General features: G+C 40.6%; 1 protein-coding gene across 1 annotated transcript in view; it reads right to left on the reverse strand.

Annotated features, from left to right (window-relative positions):
* Positions 1-2,453: 2,453 nt before the first annotated feature.
* The window catches only part of CMYA5 (cardiomyopathy associated 5), a 44,056-nt gene continuing 19,894 nt past the window's right edge, over positions 2,454-26,615 (reverse strand). The window contains exons 7-17 of the mRNA XM_050716436.1: positions 25,416-25,511; positions 24,508-24,741; positions 22,779-22,801; positions 20,662-20,783; positions 15,886-16,035; positions 14,800-14,946; positions 11,460-11,604; positions 5,048-5,181; positions 4,341-4,440; positions 3,603-3,779; positions 2,454-2,706 (exon numbers count right to left, since the gene is read on the reverse strand). Coding sequence (XP_050572393.1) covers positions 2,454-2,706; positions 3,603-3,779; positions 4,341-4,440; positions 5,048-5,181; positions 11,460-11,604; positions 14,800-14,946; positions 15,886-16,035; positions 20,662-20,783; positions 22,779-22,801; positions 24,508-24,741; positions 25,416-25,511 — 1,581 coding nt within the window. The remainder of the gene's footprint in view (positions 2,707-3,602; positions 3,780-4,340; positions 4,441-5,047; positions 5,182-11,459; positions 11,605-14,799; positions 14,947-15,885; positions 16,036-20,661; positions 20,784-22,778; positions 22,802-24,507; positions 24,742-25,415; positions 25,512-26,615) is intronic.

Below are 26,615 nucleotides of genomic sequence, written 5' to 3' on the forward strand. Positions count from 1 at the left end.
ACCAAAAATCTGAGCCTTAAATAAAAGTTGGGAAGAAAACAAAGCAGGTATGTTTTTTTGTTGTTGATGGTGGTGTGGCTTTTGTTGTTACTGTTGTTGCTTGTTTGTTTGTTTTTCAGAATGAAATAAATATTTCTAACAATGAGGTGCTTTCAAAAACAAATTTTGCCAAGCTGAAATGTTCTGGTGGTTCCTGAGTAGCAATGTGTGGCAATAGTTGAAGCCTTAGCTTTTTGTGTTAAAACCACAGTTTACTAATACACAGTTGTGTTTGACAAGGCAATTGCTTCTTGCCTTAATTGAAAATCTACCCAAATAGTTTCATGTCATTTTGTTCTCCTTGCTCTCTGCCCCCTCGGCAATATGTCATGTTCGTGTTGGTGAAGCAATCCCACCCTTGGGACAGCAGCAATCAGGGAGGGGAGAACACAGATACAACTGCCCCAATGCTGGGATTTTTCAGATTTGATTCAAAGCCCCTTGTTAAGCTCCTGAGATAGCCAAACCTCTGGTGAGCTCAGTGGTGGTGGGAGCCTGAGGAACACACGCTGCTGACACCACTGACCTGACACTTAGTTTTTTACCATCTGCTCCGTGTGAGCTTCCGTCCTGCCTTCTGCCTCCACCTCCTCAGGCTTCATGATAACATTGCCCCCAATACCCTTGCTGTCTTTCTTTTCCGATTAATCCTGGACCTTTTTCTCACCATTCTCCACACTGCTACAAAACACCCTTTTGAGCCAATAAGACACTACCCTGCTTTTTCATTCCCTTCTCTCCCCAGCAAGAACTCGGAAGTGGCGCTTTTTAATTGAAATGCCAAAAAGAACTCTGGCTTAAGATAAATTGTCACAGGATCTTGTTTATCTTGCCTCAAACATACCACCCTAGCCTGCTGTGACACTTAAAGAGTGTGCCTTCTCTGGGACACTGAGCATGTCTCATTAAGCAGGTTAAAACACTCATCTAGGTGGTGTTATACCATAAATTAAACAGCAACAGCAGGCACCTCCTCTGAGCATAAAAAGCAGAAGCCTTATTGTAACCCACTGAAGTTCTCTCTTCAGAAGCAAACCCTTTCTATTAGGCTCTTGAAATCTGCTTTTCTTCAGGGAGTATGGCTCTTCAGCTGAGCGCAGAAGTGAGTCTGGCAAAGCAGTCCCCTATGGCAGAAACTGCCAGAGCAGGCACAGCATTAAAACAATCACCCACGTTCCCTAAGATTAATTTCTGACCAGCATTCACTGGAGTTTGGCACCACTGGCCCTCATGTGTTCTGCCTTTTGGGCAGGCAGGAAGAAAGCAGTACCACTGATTTGTGTAGTGCTTTGAAATTTGGTTTGAACAAGCCAAGGGGAAAAATCAGCATTCTATTCCTCTGCTGGCATCAACCATACTCAGCCTGCCTTGTTCAACCCCCCTGAAACACTGCATCTTGCTGATGTGGTTCTGGTGCTGGTGTGGATAACTGGGCAGAGCACAGCAGGCTCACAGAAATGTCCACAAGCCTGAAATTAGAAGCATCAAATCTGCAAGTGCAAAGGCAAGAAGCAGCGATGGAAAAAGGGCAATCCACAAGAAGGTTCCTGGTAATTTGACTGTTCTCTAAGGTCCCAGGTGGCAACCTCCCCTTCACCACTGAAACCATTCACTCAACAAATTGAGGATGAAAAACATGGGAAAAGATTTCAACACTGATGTTATGTTTCCTCATACATGTTTTTCATGAGTACCTATTTACAGGTACAGATATTTACTGAAACACAGTTGGGTTGCTTCTGTTAGTCTGCTGTGAGCAGGGTAGGCACGTGTTGTATACTCAAACTTCACACGACTGATGTGGAGACTACTCTGGGATTCACTTGTTTTGCAAACAGACAGATTTCTAAGTTTCCAAGTTTTCTTGTGTATTTAAAGAAAAGAGTTGGTCAATAATAACACACGATATATTAACCTGCAAGATGTTGCAGTTATTGAAAGTTTTGCACATTTTTCAAACACATCATCTTGGATTCGGCTCTGATTGTCCCGGCAAATGATGAAATGATGTTTTTTTCTGACAAAAGAAGTCATGTATTGCAGTGAGAGATGCATTTATTTCATACACAGGCTCATCATCAACTTTAAAAAGACAGCAAGCACTGTCATTATCTTCACAGGGAAAGTACATTTCCCCCCCTCTTAAAGCTCATATCTAACAAATCATTTTTTCCTCCTCCAAAGTACTGCTGTGTATATCACTAGGTGTACATTCCACCTGAAGGTGCTGTTTTCTCTCTGGGCTCAAGGTGATTATGTGGCTGAGCACTAACTACAATTATTGACGATGTGAGGGAGAGCCATGCACATAGCATTCATCAGAGAAAACTTGACATCCCTCCCTGACTATCCCCTTTCCCTCCCTGACCCTAACACCGTAACTGTTAGTATTCCTGAGAGTGTGAAGCAGGGAATTAGCTGTGCTTCACAAACTCTGGCAGCTCCATTCCTGTGTGCAGGGTAAGCACTCCAGCCTTCTCCAGGGCAAAGGCCGGGTGAGCAGCATCAGTAAATTTGTGCCTGATGGCAAACAGCACCAGTCCTCTCTCTGCATTGAAGAATAACAGTCTGCCACCACTGTAATCCAACAGAATGCCGATCCTGGCTGGCTGTTCTGTCACATGGACATCGCTCATCATGCCCGTGTGAAAAAATCTGTAAAGAAAGCTGCAGAAAAATGGAAATTAAATACAGTGAGCCTCCTCATTGTGATTTAACAGAAATAATGTACCACTTAATTCCCACCTATTAACAGCGTATCACATGGCAACAGAATTTTGCTCAGTGTATAACCTGCCTACCTAAGCAAATACGGCATTGCTTCAAAGCCCTGTCCAGCATGTTGATGAGTCTTTTCATTCAGCATCTTCAAACTCTCATGCTGAAATCTGACTTGCTAAAATTGTGTTCATCTTTATTTTTCTTATTATATGTCTTTGTGGGGATTTAAGCATGAGCAATGCTATGGCAAAGCCCTTCATATCTCAGGTGTTTCATTTAGCTGTTTATGTTCATGCATTCGCATGATCTCACACCAAAAAACCACACTTGTTTACGTCAAGAGTACCTTCACATCATTAAGAGACTCACAAACCTCCACTGGCCTCCTGACACTGGCCTACTGAAGACTACCCTGCAGTCCTGCCTCAGTAGCAGGTGGGTCCGTGTTGCTGTGAAGGGCAAGGCACCAGAAGGCATTCCCTATAGAGGCTTGAAGCTGGAAATAGACTCTGTAAAGACTGTGCTTAAGGACTATGGTGACATTTTGTGAAATGGTTCAGGATATGATCCTGGAAAGACAAAGCAGTAATAAATGGGATTTTGATTCATTGGCTGGGTAAAGGGAGGTAAATTGGCCTGGTTGCGATTTTTTTGAAGGTGCACTATATGATTTTTTATTAAGAGGAGGAGGTTTTAAGATACTTTGTAGTTGTCCTTTTCTTGCTACAAAATTTTCAGAAAGAAAGCAGACAGGTCCTTTCTGCTCTTGACATTCTTGAAGCTCGCCAATTTTGTTTACAGGACAGACAACTTCCCAAGCAGCCAGACTCACTCAGGCTTACCTGGTTTGTGTAGGACAGCAGTGCATGCACCAGGAAGTATCACTCAGTCCCAGGACACTGCTCTGAGGTGTTGTCTCATAGCAAATCCCAATCCTGTAGCTTCTGCAGGCAGAGACAACAGTTTCCCAGTAATGACGTCCCCGAGCAGGCAGCGGTTCACCCAGGACTGATGGAAACCTATTTGTGGAAAAGGCATATGGTAAAGTGAGTGTGGTGATAGACCAACCATATTGTGATATTTGTTATAGTTACATCACAAAGCATCACCTAAAATTACTAATGGATTACAAAGTGAGGAACAAAGTGAAAGGAGAGATTACTTCTAGCCACAACATATTCAAAAATAAACCAACAAATCTCATCTTTTCAGTGCAGGAACAAGTTTGTTTGAGACTATAGTGCACTCAAGGATTAAGCAGTGACCAAAGACCCAGGCAAACTCAGCTGTCCCAGTAGGTAATTTCTCTTTGACCATTGCCTTTGACTTTCTGTGGAGATTCCTCAGTTCAACATTGAACTCTGCCTAGCACCTACATCACTGCTGCTACCAGCGTTATTGAAGGATTGCAATGTTTGAAAGGAGGTCTGTCACATAATGTACAGGGGCTGCATGACTGAAAAATTCAGTGCTTCTACAAAATTAGTTAGTGATGTGTGAAAGCTGCCTATAGAGAAAAGCAAGAGTTTTGCCCATCCAGAATCCCCCAGGCTGGCTGCACTCGGCATGAGGCTACTCACCCAGTGAATTTGGCTTTCTCGGGAAGGCAGATCACAGTTGCATCAGGGGAGATTTGCAAAGCGGGATGGGCTGTGCCACTCAGTATGTGAAATCGAGTTCCTGGTATAATTCACAACAAAGAAACGCCAGTTCAGAGAGGCTACCAATATCAGCATGAGATGAACCATAATATATTAAATAACAACTACTGTCACCTTAGCTGGACAGAGTTGTGCCTGCTGGCAGGTAGGAGTAACAGAAAGCTGCAACAATGCAAGGACTCTTCTGGAAACCAGGCCCAAGGATTTTAACGAGTTATACTACCCAAAAAAATAACTAGTTAGGTGACAAAGAAGTCTTTTGTGTTAAAGATTGTTGAATTTTCAATGAACTGCTTTTTCAGAATAGCAAATTTGTATTTGGAGGCTGGTTTGGAAGAACGATGGATGATTTAGTCATTTCAATCTCTGACAGAATTAGAGAATTCAACAGTTTTCCTTCTGAGGTCAAAACACTTTTAAATTGACAGACAACTACCAACTTCAAGTAAAGTAGTCTCAGATTGTGCTAATTTTAAGGAGATAAAATATGGTGCCTTTTATCTCAATAGCTTTCTTGCTCCCATAACGGGAAGTTCAGTTATGATTTCTGGAGGAAAATTATATACTCTATATGACTGCTTTGCCCACTTACCCCATTGTTTTGACATCAAGAAATGGTGATATACCTTTAGTTGAGATGAGAGCAGCTTCACTCTGTTCACTTGTCCCAAATGTGTTGACAGCCCTCAAGTAGAAGAAATAGTTCACATTGGGCTCCAGGGATACTTTCAATTCATTTCTCTTTATACCAGAAAAAGATCTGCAAATATTTAAGGTTTTCATACATGAAAATGCATGCAGATATACAAAAAAGGAAAGACTAATCTAAGCCACCTAAACATATTGTTGACTATTGAAGCGGGCACCATAGAGAAACTCCAAAACAGAAAGGTGGTCACTGTTTTCTAAAACAAACAGGTTCTGCAGGAGCTTTGCAATTGTACTTGAGGTATCCTGACTACTTTGTCTGATAAATTTTCAGACCTTTGTTCCTTAACTCCTTTGCGCTCAGTGTAGTCATTTGGTGCAACACTGACTTTATGTTTATTTTGCAGCATAAGTCATCACATAAAATGCTAGCAGCACAGCATCAAATTCTCATCAACCTCCTGTACAAAGTCTGCATTACAAAATGAACAAGCTTATGAAGAAAAAAAGCTTGTAATTAATTCAGCTGCATGATTATGAACACTCTTGTTGTGTTTGTACTGTCGGGGCACACGCTCTAGGTCCAAAAGAAGGGATACCCTTTTCGAAGACCACATAGAAACCTTGCAGTTCTTGTTATGAATGCCTTGCTCACCAACTGTTCTTCAACAAAGTTTTGGCTCTGTCTCCCTCGCTGTGACATGCGCTCTAACAGGCTGGTTTTGAAAAAGGCAGCAGCAGGAGAACTGCCTTTGCACAGTGCCCTGCTTTGCCTCCTCTTTGAGGTGTCTAAAAAGCTCAAGCCCTCGCATCCTCAGCCACTGAAGTATTGACACATGGCAGGGAAATGAGAGTCAGCACCCACTCAATCTGCTTCACAGGCACTTTGAAGCACCAGTGAAAGTACTTTGGATGGCTAGAAAAATGCCAATTTTATTTTATATATTGTTGGGAATATGAAAGATTGGCTTAACAAATTCTCACACAATGGGTCCTGCTTTTCCTCATTTTTGCATCACATGGCAAAGCCAGATGGTGTATACCCAGTGCACTGTATGCCTGTTGGTAAAGACTGTGTATCTGTAGAGATTAGACAATTTCCTCCAACAAATGCTTATGGAAGTCTTCAAGGCACATATTGAATTTTCAAGCATAATACATGTCTTTTGAGATAACCTCCCTGTCCTCCAGGCTGAAAGACAATAACCTCAGTTGTAAGAGGGAGAGCTGAATGCAGGAGTGTTGCTCTGCACTCCAGCAAATTCACAAGCAGGAGATTTGTCTCTAGCGAGCATGCAAAGCACCTTCCTTTCCAACCAGGGTTTGAGAGCAGAGCTCAGGATTGTCTGCCTCCTGCAGGTAATATCTCCACAGGGAGCCAGATTAAATAAATCACCTTTACCACCACTAATTACTGTGATCCCAGAGGAGGTAAGGCAGGCAAGTCAGCTGTGAAGTAAGATCATTGCTATTCATTTGTTGTGAATGTTTTTCCCCGTATGTCCCACCAGAGAGCAGCACAATCTGAAGAATAATCAGTGCTCATCCATTAGGATTTTTAACACGCCTCCCTCTGCTGCATTTATCAGACAAAGCTAAAATCTCACATACAGTCCTACATACAGCGTATTCCTGTTAACACCACGTAGAGCTCTGTGTCTAGGACAGCATCCTGGGGAAAGGCTGGTGCCTCATCCTTATTAGTCTGTAACATGTATTTCGTACTGAGAGCTGACATTAAAAGTGATTGAATACATTGAGAAAAAGTGCTGGATGCCTCTGTGATCTTTCTGATTTGAAAGAATTTCAGACAGTTTGAAGCTCTTGCACGATCAGCACTGGGCCTTGCTGCCTTGGGGAATGTGTTACATTAGTGCTAGAACTAATGCAGTAAACAAAAGAAGTGGGTTGCCCAAACATGGAAGCAATTGCACTCTCGCTTCACCCCTGTAATTAACCAAAGCCCTAACCATGACAGCACTTCAGCAAGGCACTGGGAGTTAGGCAGGATGATCACTTCTTCCTGGAAGGTTCAGGGAAGAGGCGCAACCCTCATGAGTGAACTTCACACATGAAACAGGAAAAAGGCTTTGTTTGTGTACAGGGAACACGAGAAAATGGAAAAATGAGTTGAACAAAAATACAACATAGGAACTGAGCAAGGAGGCAAATATAGAGGAAGCAATAGAAAGGAAAATGGGGGTGGAAGCTGAGGTATTGGAAAAGAAGTGGACACCCAGGCTTTGAAGAAAGTTTCCATGCTTCCTAGATAAGTCTAGTCCAATCTGCTCTTTAAGAGCACCATCTTGACATCTTTGGTGTGGATCTGAAGCACAAATCACCAGAAAGAAGTTTGAGCAAGTAGTTGCAGGTGAGATGAGATGAAGGTACACTAAGCTATTCCTTGAAAGCTTTTTCTGGCAACATGTAGATCCACTGCGTAAAAAATACCTGACTACTTCATAGGTGATTGGAAAAGCAATAATGTTATTGTCAAAGCATGATGCATTCTGGCCTTTAGCATAAATATTATCACATTTACACTTTCCCCACAACATCTTGGTATCATGATAAAAATTTCAGAGCACAGAAATTCAAGAAACATTGAATTTAAATATTTTATTTATCTCCTCTTTATCTTCCCAAGAATAATCTGTAAGTTTCAAAATGCAGGCTCCAAATTTCAGGTACTCAAAGCAGAGCAGAAAGGAGTTACATGCTTCTTCACCTTTAAATTGACAAGCAGAAACTGTCTCCTACATTTGTGATTTCCCTGTTTTTAGGAAAACCTGATGCTGTGTTTTGATGCATGTTTCTCTCATCAGCATCCTCATTTATTTCAAGAAAGCAGCATCTAGAGGATATTTCTTAATATTGCATAAACCCAGCAAATGATATGCCTCATAGTGATTCATAACACCCTCTGTGTTGTCATTGTAATTCCCACCCCCAATATCACACTGAAACAACACCTCCAGACCTGTGCAGGTACCACTGATACCAAGTCATAGCTGAAGGCATGCAGGCTTCCAAAGACAGATGCAGAAGCACACAAAAGAGGTACACCATGAGTGCAAAAAAGCCCTAGAAGCTAAATATAAAGAGCAAATTTCTCTGAGTTCCCTTCCAGCTGTGCTGCACGCTTCATTTCCTCTCCTCTGTCCTGGCTCTGTCTGTCACAGTGTTAGATCAACAAAGCACCATCTGCAATGGTCTTCATCTCTACCTAAGATGTCAAACTCAGAACAGTCAGAGAGGAGGAAGATACCCTATTTTCTACACATTGCTTCCTGAGCTGGCTGGAGAGTGACGGGCAAAACAACAGGAGGGAGGTTTGCTCTCCTGTTTCCAGTGTTAGACCTGTTCTTGGAGTAGACAGAAAATTTCAGTCACTAGTGGTGTCAGTCTCCCATTAGTGGAGAGGATGACATTCAGTCACTTCCACTTCTATGAACTCACCGCATAATGTACTAATTTCTGTCTCCTTGAGTCTTACATATTTCTCATGATGTGATACATGGCTTCCATCTGAACAGCCCACACACCTAATCCCTGGACTACACTTCTCACAGTTTTCCATCTTCCACCCACAGTTCCATTGACTTCTCAACAGAAAGAGTCTGAACAGCAAGAAAATAGCAGAGCTCTGGTAACTGAAAGAAACATTGCAAAGCTTCATAAAGATTCTGGAAAAGAATCAACCCAATGAGGAGCTTTAAAACCACAGCAGCAGGCCAGGGACTTGTGGTTGTAGAAGGTTTAACACCATTTTATACAAAACCATGCCAAGCTGGCAAAGAGAACCCAGAAAGGAAAATCTAGATTTTCCGATGGCATGTAGAAGAAAACATTTCATGAGGATTTATTTCTAGAGGTTCCTCAAGTTTTCTCTCTGGGGAGCTGGGATTGCTCAAGGACATACTGAAGGCTACAGTGGGCTAGTCCCATCCAGGGGCTCCACACACAGCCCCAGCTGTTTGATGGGGGCATTTCACCCTGCGTGCTCCCTTGGCAGTGTCCCTTGCTTCATGTGGGCTGCCAGAACAGCATGCATGAAAGCAGCCATGCAAGCTGAGACTGAGTCGCTTTCTCCAAGTGAAGTTTGTGAGACAACTGAACATTATTGCCCACAAGTTCTCTAGGTGGCCTTCCCTCACTGCTGCTTACCTGCTGTGCCCCTGAGAACAGCTGTATGAACTTTACAAGGCTGCTGGGAAATGTGTTTGGACTCCCACCCAGTGATGGGGGAACTGCTCAGCTAAGGGACCGGGGCAAGCATGAGAGGCACAGGCTGTTTGTCAGAAGGCTGTGTGTTTGGCAGGTCCCCAAGACGAGTGTTACTCAGGAAATGGGGGAAGGACAAACTCCGATCTTTCAAGGAAAGTAGCCAATAGAAACTATAGTATTTCAAGGCTCAAATGCTCCTAGGTGGGTATAAACACTATTTTATTCCACCTAGTATAGGTACTTGACAGAGTAACTCAAAGCTCCTTACATGTACTTCCAAAAGGCAACTCAGCCCATCTAAGACCTGACTCACCACCTGGAGCTATGTGTCTCACCGATCAGCTACATGAGGAATTGATTTCTAGTCCTAACTTGCACATCAGTGGTGTTGGGAGCAATACAGGCAGTATGCTCCATCCACAAACTTTCTATTTTTTACAGAAAAAATTAAACAGAAATTAAAAAAATAAATAAATTCTCCATCCTTGAAATATCCTGTGCCATTATGGACTAAGCTTTCCAGGTTAATCTTAGGGGGGTTGCTTTTGGAATAGTAAAGAGAGGCAAATAAGAGGGAAAATAAGTGGTAAAAGGTGGTCTTTGACACCGTAAAAAGATGTCAGAACCCTTCCACAAACACAGAGATTTTCAACTGAAGCAATTCTGAGAAAAGTCATGATTTTGTCCTCTGTGAATTTTTCATAGTTGTCACAGTAAAAGGACAGCTGCTACCCACATAAAGGCCAAAAAGTCAAATGTGATTCCATATAATTATAAACATTTTAGATTTTGCACGAGCTTACTCGAAAAAGGGAATGGGTCAGTTCTGGCAGCTTGTTGCAACAGTTATCTCCACACTAGCAAATGGCTTGGTGTTAACAGCACTTCTCTCACAGATTACAGAAATGGACACACTTACTGGTTCAGTTTTGAGAAAAAGAGGCAATTGCAGTTAACAGCAAAAAAATTTAAGGACAAGTACACAGCCCAGATTTGGGGAGCAGCTACATTATCCCTGACCGACAGTGACTTTGGCAGTTTGACAGCAACCTGATGGCCTCATGAAATATGTATAAAACAGAGGAGGTCATGGCTGCCCTCTCAGAGAGCAGGAAATCTGGGCAAAATGCCTCCTCCTCCTCTTGTTTGCATTAACACAGCATGCTGGTACTGGGTGAAACAAGGTCTCCCAACCTTGCAGAAGCTTCTTCTTTCTGTTTTTAGTCTACTTTTCTAAGGAAAAAGATACACACAAATGCATTTACTTGTCTACTAGAAACTTGTGAACTCTTTAATCCACTTAACTAATTTTTATTGCAGGGGGAATTTTGTTGCTGTTGTTTTTTTTAAACAAACAGCAACAACAACAAAATACAAAATAAGGACATACAGACTACCATATAATTTTTTCTGCATTTCAACACAGCCAATGGTTTCACTGCTTAATGGTATCTTTGTACCTTCTTGGCTTCTCCTGTATGCCACCCACACTTAGTGTAGGGGAAACCAGAGAGAGTCTCACATAAGAGCATGCCACCCTGAATTTCAAAGCTGTTCTTTGAGTTGCTGCAGACTCCTGTGGTATTTTTGCAAAGAGTGGTGCAGACACACACATGCAGAGTAGGACAGCACTGGGATCTGTTGTGCTCTGAGATGGATCTGCACAGGCACAGATGGGTCACCAACATTACTGAGATACCAGTATTGTCCTTCCTGTGTTCCCCAGCTGGCTCCTATCTTGTTCCCCAGAAAGCAGACAGCACACTGGGCTGGACTCCTCCATCCCACTCTCTCCCACAGAGCTCAACTGCCCTTTCCTGCCCTGGCTGGGGCCATCACAGCTGTGGGGGAGTGATTGCTTCCCCAGCCAGCACAGCCCTGCAACTACTGGTTGATTGCAGACAGTGCAACATCTCCAGGGTTTTGACCCCAAATGAAAGGGATTGTCTGGTTAAGCAGAATAAAAAGGAAGTATTTTTATATCTCTCAGCCTAATCTCATAGATTAGTATCCAGCCACTAAGTTCTTCAGCATGCAGAAGCTGATTTCTTTCTTGGACAACTGAAGACAGAATAATCTCTTGCATAATGACCCGCAGTCTGGGGAGCGCTCATTAACATCTGCCTAATCTGATTGAGCAACATTTGCAACTGCAGCACTGACCTGAGACCCTCTCCTTCCGGCGAGTGCTGTCGGCAGTACTCCAGGGTGAAGGACTCTGCTGCTGCTGAGCCGTCATGCCAGCGTATGGTGGCTGTATCCCAACACACCATGCAGTCTTCAGCCTTGATGGTGGGGATGGCGGGTGCTGCGGACACAGGAACACATTAGCTGCACTGCAAGGCGGGCACCAGCAGCTGCTTAGACGCTGTCAAGGGAAAAGAATACTCATCTCCCCCCAAAACACCCAAAGGACAGTTAGCTTTACCTGTCCAGCGATGATCTTTTGCTTACTTGTGTTTCAACAGCAGAGGGTTACATTACAGGGGAAAAAAACATGCTGGGAAAGTCACTGTGAATATATGTGCATACCTTCACATCCTTAGAATGTCCAAGGAGATTTTTATGCCTTTACTCAAGCACATTTTTACCATTTCCACCGTTCTTTATGGAGCAGAGCATCAAGACTCTGCTATGTATAGCCCTGCCCAGGTTACCTCAATCCTGTCCTCAGCAGTTTCTGTATGAACTGCATCAGAAAGAAATGTACTGCGGCAGATCTGAGGGGTAATGATGAGTTTCTGCTTAATTATGTCCTGTTTATTTTTGCAATGCGGATTCTAAAAATTGGTCCTGTAATTTCTCATTTTTAGAGCCTCGGTTTAAGAACTGCAAGCCCTACTGCAAGACAGAAAACTGAATGTAAAGCAGTGCACTGAATGCAAGTAATCAAAAGCTATTGTGTAAAATAGCACACCCAACATCACAGGCTGAAAATTGTTTAGTTTTATTCACTTACTCTATCTCTTTCCAGGGAACAGCAACATATGAACATTGCAGTTTGTTGTTGACTCTCAGATAAACAGTCTTAACACTAATCATTAAAATAAAAGTTTTTAATTTAAAGATGTCATAGGAAGTTGTCTTGCTTTTAAAGTAGTTAAGTTTCAAATAGAAGGCCTACTAGGTAAAAGATGGAAAAAGGACAATTTTGTGAGAAGATAATCTTATAGAGGTGCAGTGAACGTTCAAGATGCGCTCTGTTTTTTAACAAAAATAACTTCTTATTATCAGAAAAGGAAACAAACAAACAAACAAAAAAACAACAGAAGTACATATTGATTTCCTGGTTTAGTGAAAATCAGGTTCCAGGTTAAGATGCAATTTTGATGTTTTACTACAGGAACAGCTAATCTAGGTACTCACCAGAGCAAAGAATCTGTGGGATAGATTCTTATTGACTAATAAATCTGTGCAGTTCCCTTGGCAATAGTCCTTTAATTCTCTTCTGACATACATGATTACTGTCTATTTTTAAAAGTATCTATTTCTAGAGAATGAAAATTAATAGCTAAATCTCCAAATGCCTGCATTCAGAAACGGACACACATACTCACATTAATGGATATGCAAACAATACATCACAAGATCTCACACACTTTTTTATCTGAAATTATCTGTCTAGAGAATAGATGGAGTCAGAAAGCCAGAAAAAGTTGTTATTGTGCTTCTGAGTTTTTTAGCAAATTAACTGTAGTTACTCAAGCTGTTCTAATGAGAACACATATCTGATTTCCTGGTAATATTCCTGCACACTCATAAGTGATCTTACAAGATGCAAAGAGTGGAAATGGGTTATGTTCTTGCTCTGTCTCTCAGATACAGGATAAGTATCAGATAAGTTTTGAAAGACAAGTTTTGAGTTTAGGATTGCAGAGTTATCATCCAAATATCCCTTTAGATCATAGAATCATAGAGTCATTAGGGTTGGAAAAGACCTCCAAGATCATCTGGTCCAACCGTCCCCCTACCACCAATGTCACCCACTAAACCATGTCCCTAAGCACCGTGTCCAACCTTTCCTTGAACACCTGCAGGGACAGTGACTCTACCACTTTCCTGGGTGGACAGATAGAAGGGGTGTAGGTGGATATTTGCTGCCCTCACCATCATTCCCTCACTGAAAATATTTCTAGGAAACAACGTGTTCCCAAGGAGAAAAGGCTGCTAGTCTGGGACGTGAAGGAGCCAGAGACAGGGGAAGCTCCTCCTGCCTTTTCCACAGGCCTGACAGTGCAATCCCAATGCACTGGGGGAGTTCCCAACAACTGGAAGAGACACAGCTTTGATCCACTATTAATGTTCCCATAACTGTATGTACCAGCAAATGGTTTTCTCCTACAGACTTTTCATCTGAAACACTGAAAATAAACACCCTAAATTCTTGCTTTTGAGTTCATATGGCTAAGCGGGCTATCCGAGGTACCAAAGTTTTGGGTGAGACGGGTGAGGACCTCTTTATAAATAATGACTTAGCTAGCAATGATTCATTATTGTTTGACCACTTCAAAGGAATTCTGCACCATGCCCACAACTACATTGTTGATGTCATAACATTTGAATTTCTACTTTAAATTCTTTGGAAAATCTTTGCGAAAAATATGAACAGCAAATTGAATATCATGGAAAATTAACAAATTTGATGTCTAATGGAATAAGCAAGAGGCTTGAAGTTGTGATTGTTGCCAAGTGATTTCAACAATACACTCAATGTTGTACAAAGTTATTACATTATGAACATGTTGAGTATCCTTGTCTTTATTTTGTAAATTCAAGTGCAGAATGATTTTTTTTTTTTACCCTCTAGCACTAGAAAAATCATCTGGCATGAGGGCCTCAGATAAAGTCTTGAACACAAGATGCTTCATCTTGCTCGTAATTTAAGAAGCAACAGTTTTGTCAATACGAAATTAAAACTCAGGAAAATGAATCAGTCAAATGAAGCTCATAAACAATACTCGTCTAAGTACTCATCCCAATTTACACCACTTAAACAGCAGCAGAGCCTCTCACAGCCACACCTGAGATTTGTGTCCCACAGAGCTAGACGTGGCATGTAACCTCTGCAGAGCAGGCCTCCCCCTGAAAAGCTAATCATTTAATCAATGCAACATAGATGTACTTGGGAGGATAGCAAAGAGGCAAAAACATGCAGCTGCTGCCTCCATTTTCCACAGGAGAAGCAGTGGCAGAGAGCAGCAGGGTGGATTTCCCAGAGCTGCACTGGAGCACTGCAGCCCACTCAGAAGAGAAGTTCAAAATGTGCTGCCCCAATGCCCCAGTCACAGGACCTGAGATCAGAAACATCTTCAAATCTGAATACTTCCAAATTTCCTCTCAGGAGCAATTATGTTGCCATCTTTTAGCAAAATGACTGTGAATTGCCTGCTATCCACCAGATGGACTAAACAAATCAGCTTTATCTGCTTTAGTAACAATATGGACAAAAATTTCCCTAAGAACCTGAAGCTTACGGTAATCAAATGCCAAACTATGTACATACCTGTTTTAAAAATGGCTTTTTCACTGGGCAAGCTACATCCTGTACAGTTCACAGCCATGACCCACACACTGTAAGTGCGATCTGGCTCCAGGTCCTCCAAAATGCAGTGGCTTTCCTTCACTGTCACTCTGTATTCTTCCACCAAAGCTAGGAGAAACATACACAGGCTGTTACACCTATGCATTTCACTGGTAGGGGCCTATAATTGCTACTTTCAACTCATATGTAAAAAATAGTGTGTTAAAGTCCAGAATGTGATACCAGCCAAGATCTCAATATTTTACTCCAGCTCAGTTTTGACAGAAAACTTTCGACATGCTCTTGAGTTGAGTGCATTCTCAGTCCTGCCGAGGACTGAGCTGCAAACTGGGACATACAATCAACAATTATCAACCCTGGTTTCATTTCTTTAGAGAATAACCATTTCTTATAGTGGAATTTATATCCCATGCATCCTTTAGTGTGCACACACATATGCACATGCACACATGGATATGTGTAGCACCCAGGTGTTTTAAGTGACTCTGTGATCAGCCTGTGCTTTTTAATGAATAAGCATTTGAATCCTCTTTTCTCAATTTCCATATTTAATCTTTAAATAATGTAATGTCATTTTGAAAAAAAAAAAAATCTGGAACGTGGAAATACTATGTAAATACTGATTATCTTTTCCTGTATTTTTTTTTTTTATTAGGACACATTTCCGAAGTACATGCAGGGCCCTAAAAACCTAATCAGGTCCATCCTTTTGGGACCTCTGTCTGCAGTCCCCATTACTACCCATGGGGCAGCAGGGACACATCCTCTCTGAAGGTCGGGTTGCTTCATAAAAGCACCTAAATACAGATGGTGCTGTTTCTCTATGAACAACTGCCCTGCACTATGCAGACCACAGTATTAACTTGTATTTGGCATGAAGGAGAGAAGAAATGTCATCTACCTCATGCTCTCCTCTACTGTTATCTGTCCTATGTATGATTTCCTCACTGCATCCTGGGCCCTCCCTTGTAGCTCGGCCTCCCCTCTGCTGACCTGAGATCATTGGAGAAAGGGCTGCTGCTGTCATGAAGGCAAGACTTTACGCACCTGCCTCATCTTTGCTGGCTTGTGGCTCCTCCATACAATACACCTGGAAGCAGTCAATGGCATCCCCTTCATTCACAGTCCAGTAGACAGCAATGGAGGTGCTAGTAGCTGAGTTTTGCTCCTGAGGTATTACACTCGGTGTCTGTGGGACTGAATGGGAAGTCTTCAGTTGTTACTCACACCCCTGTATATTCAGGTGAATTTACTACATGTTCAAGAGGCAACAAAGTTGCTTATTTTCCCAATGGTTGTTATGTTCACAGAACAAATACATCAAATATTTGAAATATGGACGATACTGGTGAAATTTTGGAGCAATAGGTCTGTCTGAACTAGAGAGGAAAGAAATTAATTGCTCAGAATAGAATCTGATGGCCCATTTCCCTCACAGTCCCAGCAAATTAAGATCCAGTTCTGGGACCACTTGAATCCAGCACAAAGCTTGCGTTCATGCATTGTGCAGATCTCAATGTCCTTCCCTACAGGACCAATGCACAGATGAGTAATTTCTTCTCATTTCAGACTTCCAGCAGGGTGAGGGGAGCAGCAAGCTGCCTCCTGGAGCAGCACACCGCCTCCCAGGCCTGTGGCAATCATGGACATGCAGAACTGTCACAAAACCCCAGTGGCATCAAGGACCCCTCTCCTTTCCCCAGGAGACCTGCTCCCTCCAATCACAGAGAGAGCTTTCCACCTCTGCACTCCACTTCACAGGCACTCTACAGGCACATGCACTGAAGAAACCCTAGGAGACGCCTATTACCTCCAGGCCGTCTCCTCAGATGGGCCGGGAGACCCTGGACCTCAGTGCAGGCTCCATTGGGCGACTGCCTTCTACATTATCTGACCTCACCAGAGGAGTGAAAATCCTATGGAAACGATGCTTGTGGAAGTGGGGACTGAAAGCACTTGTTTGCAGCAAGCAGCACAGGATAGATCACTGATGGGGAGAGGGAGCTTGGAAAAACAGACAGCCTCCTGCAGAGATGGACATAACTGACACCAGAAACACAGGCAGGGGAAAGGAGTTACCACACTGGGGTGGGATTCATGCAGAGTCTCAAATCCACTGATAGACTGGCAACAACAGGCATATGCTTTTAGGATAAGGAAGGCTCAGACCTCCTCCACTCTAAGCCTGAGGAGCAGGCTCCTTGCTATCCCGTCTGCCCAGAAATGGACTCATATTACAGGTAGACAACTGGGTACTCCTGGCTGGCATGGTCCTTTCCCCTGTAAACCCAGCGTGGTCCGGATCCTTGGTGGGTTGGTGAGCCTGAATTTTGCCTTAACCAAAACATCTACACCCCATGAGACAGTCAGGAGCATCCCTCACAAAGAGTGCTTCAAAGACCAGCACAGTTCCCCAAATTTAATTTAAACTTTGTCTGCTGATATGCACAGATCCATCCCTGCTGAGATATTATTTCCCTCTAATATGGCTTAACGGAGAGGGAGGGAAAAGAAATAAGCAAAAAGCCCCCAAAGATGTTCATTGTTAAAGTAAATGCAGGGAACAAAAATACATGGGTCTTTATCCTCATCTAGTAAATTTCCATATTGCACGAACTCTGTTAGAATCTCAGCAGAAAGCTTTTACTCTTTCTCAGTTATCTTCATAGTAATGATGATGATCCCCTGTGGCATGTACAAGGCAAATGCAGATGCTGACTGTTGATTTATGCAGAGAGCTACCGGTACAGTAAGATTACATCTGTTTCCCACTGGAAGAAAACATATCTTTTTCATTGCTAAAAACAATACATATTCTGTCTTTTGACTGCATCTACTGTTGGTCAATCTAGAAATTGATCACCTTTAGGAAAGGACTTCCTTTTAGTGGACCCAGTGGGAAAATCAGCTTTTTTTTTTTTTTTTTTTTTTTTTCCTGTGAAGTTGCCTGGAAACTGCCATTTATGATCACAGAAACCCCACAATTACAATATTTATTCTTATGCCAAATCTGAAGAGAAGCTAGCTTAATGAATGAGACTTCTGAAAAAAAACAAAACACAACAACAACAAAAAACCTTACAGATCAAAATTGAGTTCAGTAACAATGAAAAGCATTTGATTTCTAATTTACTTTTGCATAATAAGAAATAAACTTTTGAAAGGAAGTAATTTCAAAGCAAAAAAAAAAGTTGAACTATTCTCTATGGAAACAGAACATTTCTGTGTTATCAAAATGCTGGTCCTTTTTAAAATGAATTTTAGTCAAACAAAAGAACTATTTGCACCACAATTTTGACTAAGTTGTATTTTTCAACAGAAAAGTGGGACATTTTCTGATCAGTTCAGTTTTCACTGAGGTGATTCACTGAAGTAAGGAAACATTTTGTTAATGCTACCTGATCTCCATGGCCCCCAGGTGAGAAAACAATAATCCCAAATATTTTATGGATATTTACACCTTTCTGGTGTAATAGTAAATAATATTTTCTTTGCTTCGTGAACTTCAAGACAAAGAGCATTTACATTCCTCTGTGATTTTAATGAATGACTGTTACCATCACAAAGGTCCTTGTCTTTTGCTATGAATGGGCAGCACTCACAGTGGGCTTTGGAAATAATGATTTTCTGATTTTGAAATGACTTAACTCCTCTTCTGACAGAGCATTTGTTCCAGTGTGACCAAGGGCATACTGCAAGGTTTTCTTTATGCTTACACATTTGTTAATGGGTAGTTTACATGGAAGTAGGAAGAATTTGAGAGAAAAGGACTTTCCATTAGTGGATGTGGAAAATTTGGAAATAGAGGGTGTTTTGAAGGAAAGATGTTTTTGAAGCAATGAAAATAAAGTTCTGTGAAATTGTTCAGTGAAAGACTATTATTTTGAAGGAAAAATATGTTGATTGGAGAAACATAGCAAATTCACGTCTATTTCATCAAATGGCTTCAGTCAAAACAAATTCTGAGAGTGTCTGGCATTTGCCTTCAGTATTTGATAAATGATGTACTGAGAGCTTTAAATTCAAAATTGATTTCATGTAGGCATTTACATTCATTTTCCTTCAGGAAGGGCATAGTGTTGAAAAACTATATATATATATTTGCTCTACTGCTCACCAAAGCAAAAATCACAATAGCCACTGAAATACTTAGAAGTGGAAGTGAAGAATGAAAACCGTGTATTTTAGAAAAAAAGAAAAAAAAAAAAAAAGAGTAGAAAGCATATAAGATGAAGAGCCTTGAAGGCTGGTTGCTAGCTGTCATTTCCAGTTTGTAAAAGCAAACTTGGTCTGGAGCCATTTGGTGTTCAGTAAACATGGTAGCTAATGCATACAAAACTGAAAAGCAGATCTCAGCAGTCTGGGGAAAAACATGTTGGAGTGACTTGTGGGAAAAGGAAATACAGCGTGTAATAATTAGGTCTGTTCTACTGTATGACCTTGACAGTAGATAGCAACCTAGGAGGAAAGCATGGTTGCACACAGGGGACTGTGACAGGGAGTCTAGGAACTAAACTACAATAGATAGCACATTTGCAGTACTAAGTGAACACTTGGTAAGTGCAGGTTAAAAAATAAAAAAAAATAAAAAAAAATCTTTTCATATGATTTCCTAAAGAAATAAAGCTGAGGTAACACTGCACGCACAAATGCCTGCCTGACTTCACCTGAGAAGTTTGGAATACCTTAGGCAAATTCACGAACTTTACAGGGAAGTGAAGGTCTGAGAGATATTCAGTACCTCTACATCTAATAAAAACTAAGTGACCACTTGCAGGAGAGAGACAGTCTTCCCACAGTAACATTGCTGAGTGCACTCAGCTCATAATAGACACAGGAGAGTCTGCACAAGACAGCACTTCTCCAATGTCCCACCTGATAATCCAGCAAGGGAACAAAGCACCTAATGGAAATTTGTGCTCTAGCTGCACTGCGCAGGGACCAAACATGAGAGAGGGGCATCACCTGAGTAGCCAGAGAGTGACTATGACGGCAGTGTCATGTGTGACAGTGTATGAGAGGTCACAAAAATCATGACAGTGAGGTGTGAGATCCCAGAAAAAAAAACTTCTCTTGAGAAGGTTACACTGGACTGAGACCCCATTATGAGGAGCAGGGATCTTCCTTGACCGCTGACCAGAACCAGATAATTTCTATAGGTGTGTGTACAGACAGAGCAGAAAGCCTACACAGGCAGGCTTTTTACAGTGTATGCAATATGAGATAGAGACAAATAAATCTCTTTATCACATGCAGTTTTTGCCACTGTCCTCAGTAGAGGCTGTTTCCAGCTACAGTTATCACTAGCTACACCCAGCTACATCACATCCCCCCATACGGACGGGTTTCAAGGTGGTTTCATTCACATGGCACAAACCCAGGGACCTCAGCCATCAGCCAGCCCCTTGCTCTCCTCCCCCCACCAGCACTGCTGGGGCTGCCCCCACGTGGAGGAAGCAGGCTCGGGAGACCGTTTGATTAAGTCTTCTGTCCCTGCCTGCAAGGGAGCAGAAACTTCTTTAGCCCCAGGAGATTTACAGGTAAGAGATCTGCTGCTAGTCTGAGATACTGATATTTTAAACGAGGCAAGAATGCGAGAATCCCCCTGTTTAGCACTTTTCCCTCTGCTCATCTTAATGCCCTGCTATAAGCCAAACACTTGTGCACAATTAGACTTCATTTTATATTCAACTCTGATTGCTAATTATATGGTTTGCAAATTTATACTTCTCAAATAGATACTGTTTTTAGCTTCCCAGAATTTAGAAAGCATTGCCAAAATGTTAGTTTTTGTTAGTTTTAAGATAATATTCAGAGTCTTACCAGCCACATGTTTTAAAGAGTGCTGGTTGCTTTTTCCTGGACTGTCCGCGTAGTGCTCAAACAGTGAAAAAGCACTGGGCACCTTTTCTAAGGAGAGAGTAGTATCCATTGCAGAAAGTAACCTATGTGGAAGAAAACATAGCTGTGTAAATCCCTTGTGGTGTCACATAACTTGCAAGGGGCAGAAGCAAAGCACATGCAACATGCGCTTCTCTAAATAATTTCCCATGAACTTGAGGACAGCATGCAAGGAGAAGCTGTTTTCCTGATTTTGAACATTTAGAGCATACTGAGATTTCAGATAAGGAGTGTGGTGAGAGCAAACACAATCTTTATACACTTGATCCATGAGAACATGAGGATTTGAAGTTCACAGCAAGACTCCCAAGAACACAGGGGTTTGGGCTTGGTAACACATTGCCTTTAAAGGTTACAAACATCAGAGCTAAACTACAGCAGCTGACTCCAGAGACGTAATGTAAAGCAGCCGCTTGTGGCTAGCAGAAAAAAAGGGGAAAAAAAAAAAAAGCACAACAAGAAGAAATATAGATTCCACCTAATTAGCCTGTATTTGCTGAGTTCATTATAGGAAAAAACAAAAACAAATAAACAAACAAACAAACAAAAAACCCACATATTTTTAACTTTGAGGCAGAAGCTGCTTGAAGGGTATAAAAGATTATTTTTTCAAAGCAACTGAATTTTACCTTTATTCCCTGCTGTTTTTTTCAGTCACTGAAGTAGTTAATTATGCATAATTTTCACAAAGCACAACAAATATAAAATATATTTTCTTTAGAAAAGCATGCATTGTGATACAGCCTTGTTCCTAACCTTTTTAGCGAGTCAGGTATTATCAAATAAACTGATAAAGTAATAACCAAACCCATGCACAAAACAGAATCAACTTTAGGTTTAGCATGTAAGTTAACAAATAAAAACTAAGTATACAGAAAGCCTTGAAAAAAAAACCTACATGCAGACTGTCACATTTTGCTACACAGCAGGTGAGTCCAAATTAATAATCCTAATTCTGCAAATTAGTGGAAACTGTGAAGGGATGTTTGGCACATACTCATCAGACCATTCTCCTGGGGTTGTAATTTGACTATGAACTGGAACACTTGTGTCATTTTTACATCTCAGTCCAAAAACCCACGTCAGCACATGTATCACTGTCATGACTAAGGCAGCACTGACAAGGGTAGGTTTGCACCACACAATGCCCCAGCCCCTTGGGCAAAGTCATTGGTGGTGGTTTTTGAAAATGCACAGGCAAAGAGGAATTTCCCTTGGTTTCTGGGCTTGCACAGGAGAATCCTGGAGACAGCCTGTCTAAATATTCATAGTTCACCTTGGAAAATTTATCGGGCGAATATGAACCTATAATTGAACACTTCCCTCATGAAGGATGGGTGTCATCAAAATTACTCCCTTGAGGAAATCGCACATGGCAGAGAATTAGTTGCAATGTATGTATGTACTATTTTCTGCAGGTGGGCCATGATGCAGTTGTGATGACGCGTGAACCCTTACACACATCCTGAATCAGATGGTGTCGATGAGGAGACAGGGCAGGATTGCCCTGTAGTCTCCTGGTAAGCTTTCGAAAGAGCACTGATGGAAAATGTGGATAAAACAGTTACTTAGTCACTTTTTTTTTTCTTCTGGAGTTTTGTTCACAAATACAGCCTATCGACCCCAGACATGTGAGTGATAATTTGCATTATAACCTTTCAGAGATCATGTAATACCAAACCAGACCAGTAAACAAAAATACATAATAATGATGCTAAGAGATGTGAGCATAGACAGAATGGTTTCTATTATATGTGTATATAGTAATAACTACAATGAACATGCTTAAAAAAGCCTCTGTAGAGATTTAAAATTGAGTTGATATTTTAAAATTCTACTTAATTGATATATCACAGAACGTGTGCAAAACACCTCAAAAACAGTGAATTAAAGCAATAAGTTTAAAACATCTCTTAATTTCATTATTTGCAAGGTTTCTACAAGTTACTACTAATATTAGCAATGTAATTAGTAAATGAAGCATCCAGCAGGTGAAGCCTAGTATTCACTGCAGTGCACTTAACACATACTTCATATACCTTTTATTCAATTCTTTAGATAACTAAGGAGAGAAAGAAAGAAATGTATTAGCAGTTTTCAAAACCCTAAGAATGCTGTAGAGCCACTCATCTAGCAGTTCTGGTACTCTCCACAGAGATAAATACACACAGCTTTATTGACTTGGTATTGGCTGGGATGCTGCTCATTCACACCTGCAGAGAATTTGTTTCCTTAACAATATTTCACTTCAAAGCTCTTGCTCAGCAGGCTGATGGAGTCTGTATCTGGTTTAAAACTCTTGAGGACTCAGTATTCAATATCTAGCTATAAAGACCAGGGCACAGTCGAATACTTTTCTAAATGAAGGCTGTAGCAGAAGGAAATCACTTTTACATTAATAACACTTAATACAAATTCTGGCTGAAATCTCCTTCATTGCTTCTGATTGCCAGAAGTTGATTTGTACCCACAGATGAAGAGTTTCTCTCATATTTAATGAATCTTAGCTAACATCTCCTGTCTCAGAGAAAGAGAAGTTCCTGTCCTATATCACTAACAGTAAGGGCCAAGGGATCTTTTATGATTATATTTAGTTAAAACCTTGAGGGTTCTGGGAAATAGTTACACACCCTACAAAAGAATTTCAGATTACAAGGTTTTCTTTTTGCCAAAGGACTAATCCAGTACCTTGCAAAGTTCAAGAAGATAGAATACATTTCTCGCCCATCCCAAAGTAGCCTATTTTCCAAGGCACTGACTTGGTTACAGGATATTAAGTCACTGGGTAACTCAGAATGGGGAAAGCCAAGTATTGCTCCACCATTTCTATAACTGGTATGTGGACTGGGAGCTTCTACACAGGAAGCGGTCTTATTTTGCATGAATGATCAGTCTTCAAACAGTAATTTTAATTTTTCATTTTCTTGCTTCCCAGGAAAGCTTCTGCAAATTCCAAACTATTGGCTAATTCTGTAACAGCTAAAGACTGTTGTTCCAGAAATCCCATCCCCTCCTGATACACTTCTGTAGAGGAGAAAACACCACAGCTGACCTGTGGGCAATTCTTGCAACACAAGAACAGTCTTGGAGGACCCAGGCCATTAACAATTAACCTGCAAGACTCTCTGAAACCAGCTGATAACTGTATCAGCCAGGTAACTCAAGTCATACAGATTCACAAGGTTTTTAAAATCCAGAAAGGACCATTACAGACATGAATGTCACATTCACATTTCTAAACCTAATCCATTTTGAATTTTTTCAGTAGTAAATGTTTATCACAGCCAATCTGAGTACATAACTACTCCCAGCATCTCCTCATAAAAACACAAACAAACAAAACCGAAACCACCAAAAGAACCCAGTCTACTTCCAGGTTGGGTAACTTTCAATTATGCTTTCTTTCTCCACCTTTCTTTCCAACAGTAAAGTATCTTTTACTGTGACATTTATTATTCCTTAGTGAATAATTCTAGATTAATTACTGAGACGTCTCTCAGCTTTCTCTTCACAAAACAAAATAGATAGAATTATTTTAATGGTGTAAGGCATGTTTTCATCCTATGCATCATCTTTGCAATTCTCTCTGAGTGTTCACATGACAAAAACAACTGATCTGGCAGTTTCAGAGTGGAATAACTGAGCTTGCAGGATTTAGTGATCTTAGAAAAATGGAAGATAAATAACTCATTCTCAGCCTAGGCACTGTGTAAGTGTTTTCCTAACTACAATCATAAAAGCTATGGTGTGAATGCCATTTACACTTACATTTAGGAAAACAAATCCATCAAGTTCTTCCATTTCCTTTACTGTTGTCTCCAAAGTTTCCTTTGCTGAATCAACAGTTTGCTGGTAGTTAACCATCTGCTCATACAGGTATTCCATTTTCATCTTCTTCACTTCTTCAAAGTTCTCTGATTTCTCATCATATTGTGCTACCACTTTCTTAAGCATCTCTTCATTCTGCTTTTCCAATAACTCTGCATTTTTCTTACAGTTTTCCTGGAAAATTAAAACAAATGTAAATTGATCTAAAGATCAGACTAAAATTACAACAGTTAATGAATACACAGAATTACATGATCCATCCACCAGACTCCTTCTGGCATCCTGACAGTAAGAGAACTTTATTTCTGTAATCAAGCTCATCTGGGAGAAATTATACTAGAGAAATACACTTAAAACAATTGTAGATCTTTTTATTTTATTTTTTTTTTACTGTGAATGTTTAAAATGAAACTTTTATATTTAAGCATAGAGATGGGTAGTCTGATTACAAAATAGCTAAAAATCCATATTTTTAACTGAAATTAATACAGTCCTCAAGGCTTAAGAACTTACAGGCACTGGGCAATTCATTTAGGTATTCAACACAGGACTCTAAATATAGACACAGTGTGAGCTTTTTAAACGCATAACGAAAATTAAGGGAACTTTTTCCTCCAGTGCTTGATAGTCACATATTCCATTTTGCAATGATGTATGAAAAAAGCAGTATTTTGTCTCCCTTAGGGTAACTCTTTTCTGCAGGAGAAGTCAGTTTGATGACTGGAGAAACAGCCAATTTTAGGAAATTAGCAGGAAAAAAATGACACAACAACAACAAAAAAGGCAAACATAATTTAGAAGCAATTTTGTAGAGGGAAGGAACTAGTATGAAAGAACACTGGACTTACCTCAACAGAGTTAAATAGGGATTCAATATCAGTCACAAACTCTTCAATCTTCATTGACTTTTCTTCCAGTGCTTTTAACAATTCACCTAACTGATCCTGAAATTTAAAAAGTTTCAGAGATTAAGTATGTTGTTTTCACGCAGAACATACTTGAGATGAATATTTTGTTTTGCCATAATGGAACAATGGCTAAATTAAGTTCAGGCATCTCCCTGACTACAAGCACAGATATAGCAACTGGAACAGCCACAAAACTGTTTCCAAATGAAAAAAAAAAAAAAAAAAAAGAAAGTGATCTCAGTTCAACAAGGTGCTCAGTTCTCTACAAGTTGTCGAGCACTACGAATTCTACTGTAGCTTTGCTAGAAACAGAGGGCACTCCGAGCTTCTTAAGTGTCCTCAAGAAGATAAAGCCCATAAGAAGGAAAATATGGCAGGTAATTATGAGGTTAACAGATTGATTTTAAGACACAGGCTAACACTGCAATATTTTTAAAATTAGAAATTTGAAGATATTGTCTCTTAACCAGAATCCATCGAAACCACTGATTGAATTATATGTGCAAATAAAAGCAGTCCAAGAGACAACAGGTACCAGAGACAATTAGATTGAATCTAGAATTTTTTCTTAGTGCTTCCTGACCTTTCATGAAAGCAAGCTGGAAGAGTGCTCAGGTAAAATTTATAATTTTTAGAAATACATAGTTTTAATTAGCTGGAATAGATTTAAAAGGAAAATTAACATTCTTTGGTAACAGCTTCCTATTATGGCAAACTTCTACAGTGACATCTGCTTGAAAACTAGCATATTAATTAATAGCAATTAACTATAAATGCACATTGGACAGTAAAACCAAAAGCTAACTTTATAAATATTTAGGTCCAATCGCCAATATTCAGAGGCAAAGTTCTATTTGTCAAGATAACTTCTAAAATCTGACAGGTGCCATACATAGCTATTTCTTTTATTGTGAAGTTATGTCCCTACAGCTAAAATTCAGGGAACCAGCATTTTGCTATTTTAATGTTTTCTCAGTAATTATACAGAAGTAACAAGAAACATACAAACACAATCTCAAAGTAACCTGAGCCCTGAGTACTAGAAATCATGTGAAGCCAGGCCTGATTTGTGGCCAGAATTAATACTGGCTTCATGTCCGTGATGCACAGCCAGGGAGTGATATCATGGGACATTTATTT

This window comes from Cygnus atratus, chromosome Z (genome assembly GCF_013377495.2).
Source record: "Cygnus atratus isolate AKBS03 ecotype Queensland, Australia chromosome Z, CAtr_DNAZoo_HiC_assembly, whole genome shotgun sequence".
NCBI classification, from domain to species: Eukaryota; Metazoa; Chordata; class Aves; order Anseriformes; family Anatidae; genus Cygnus; species Cygnus atratus.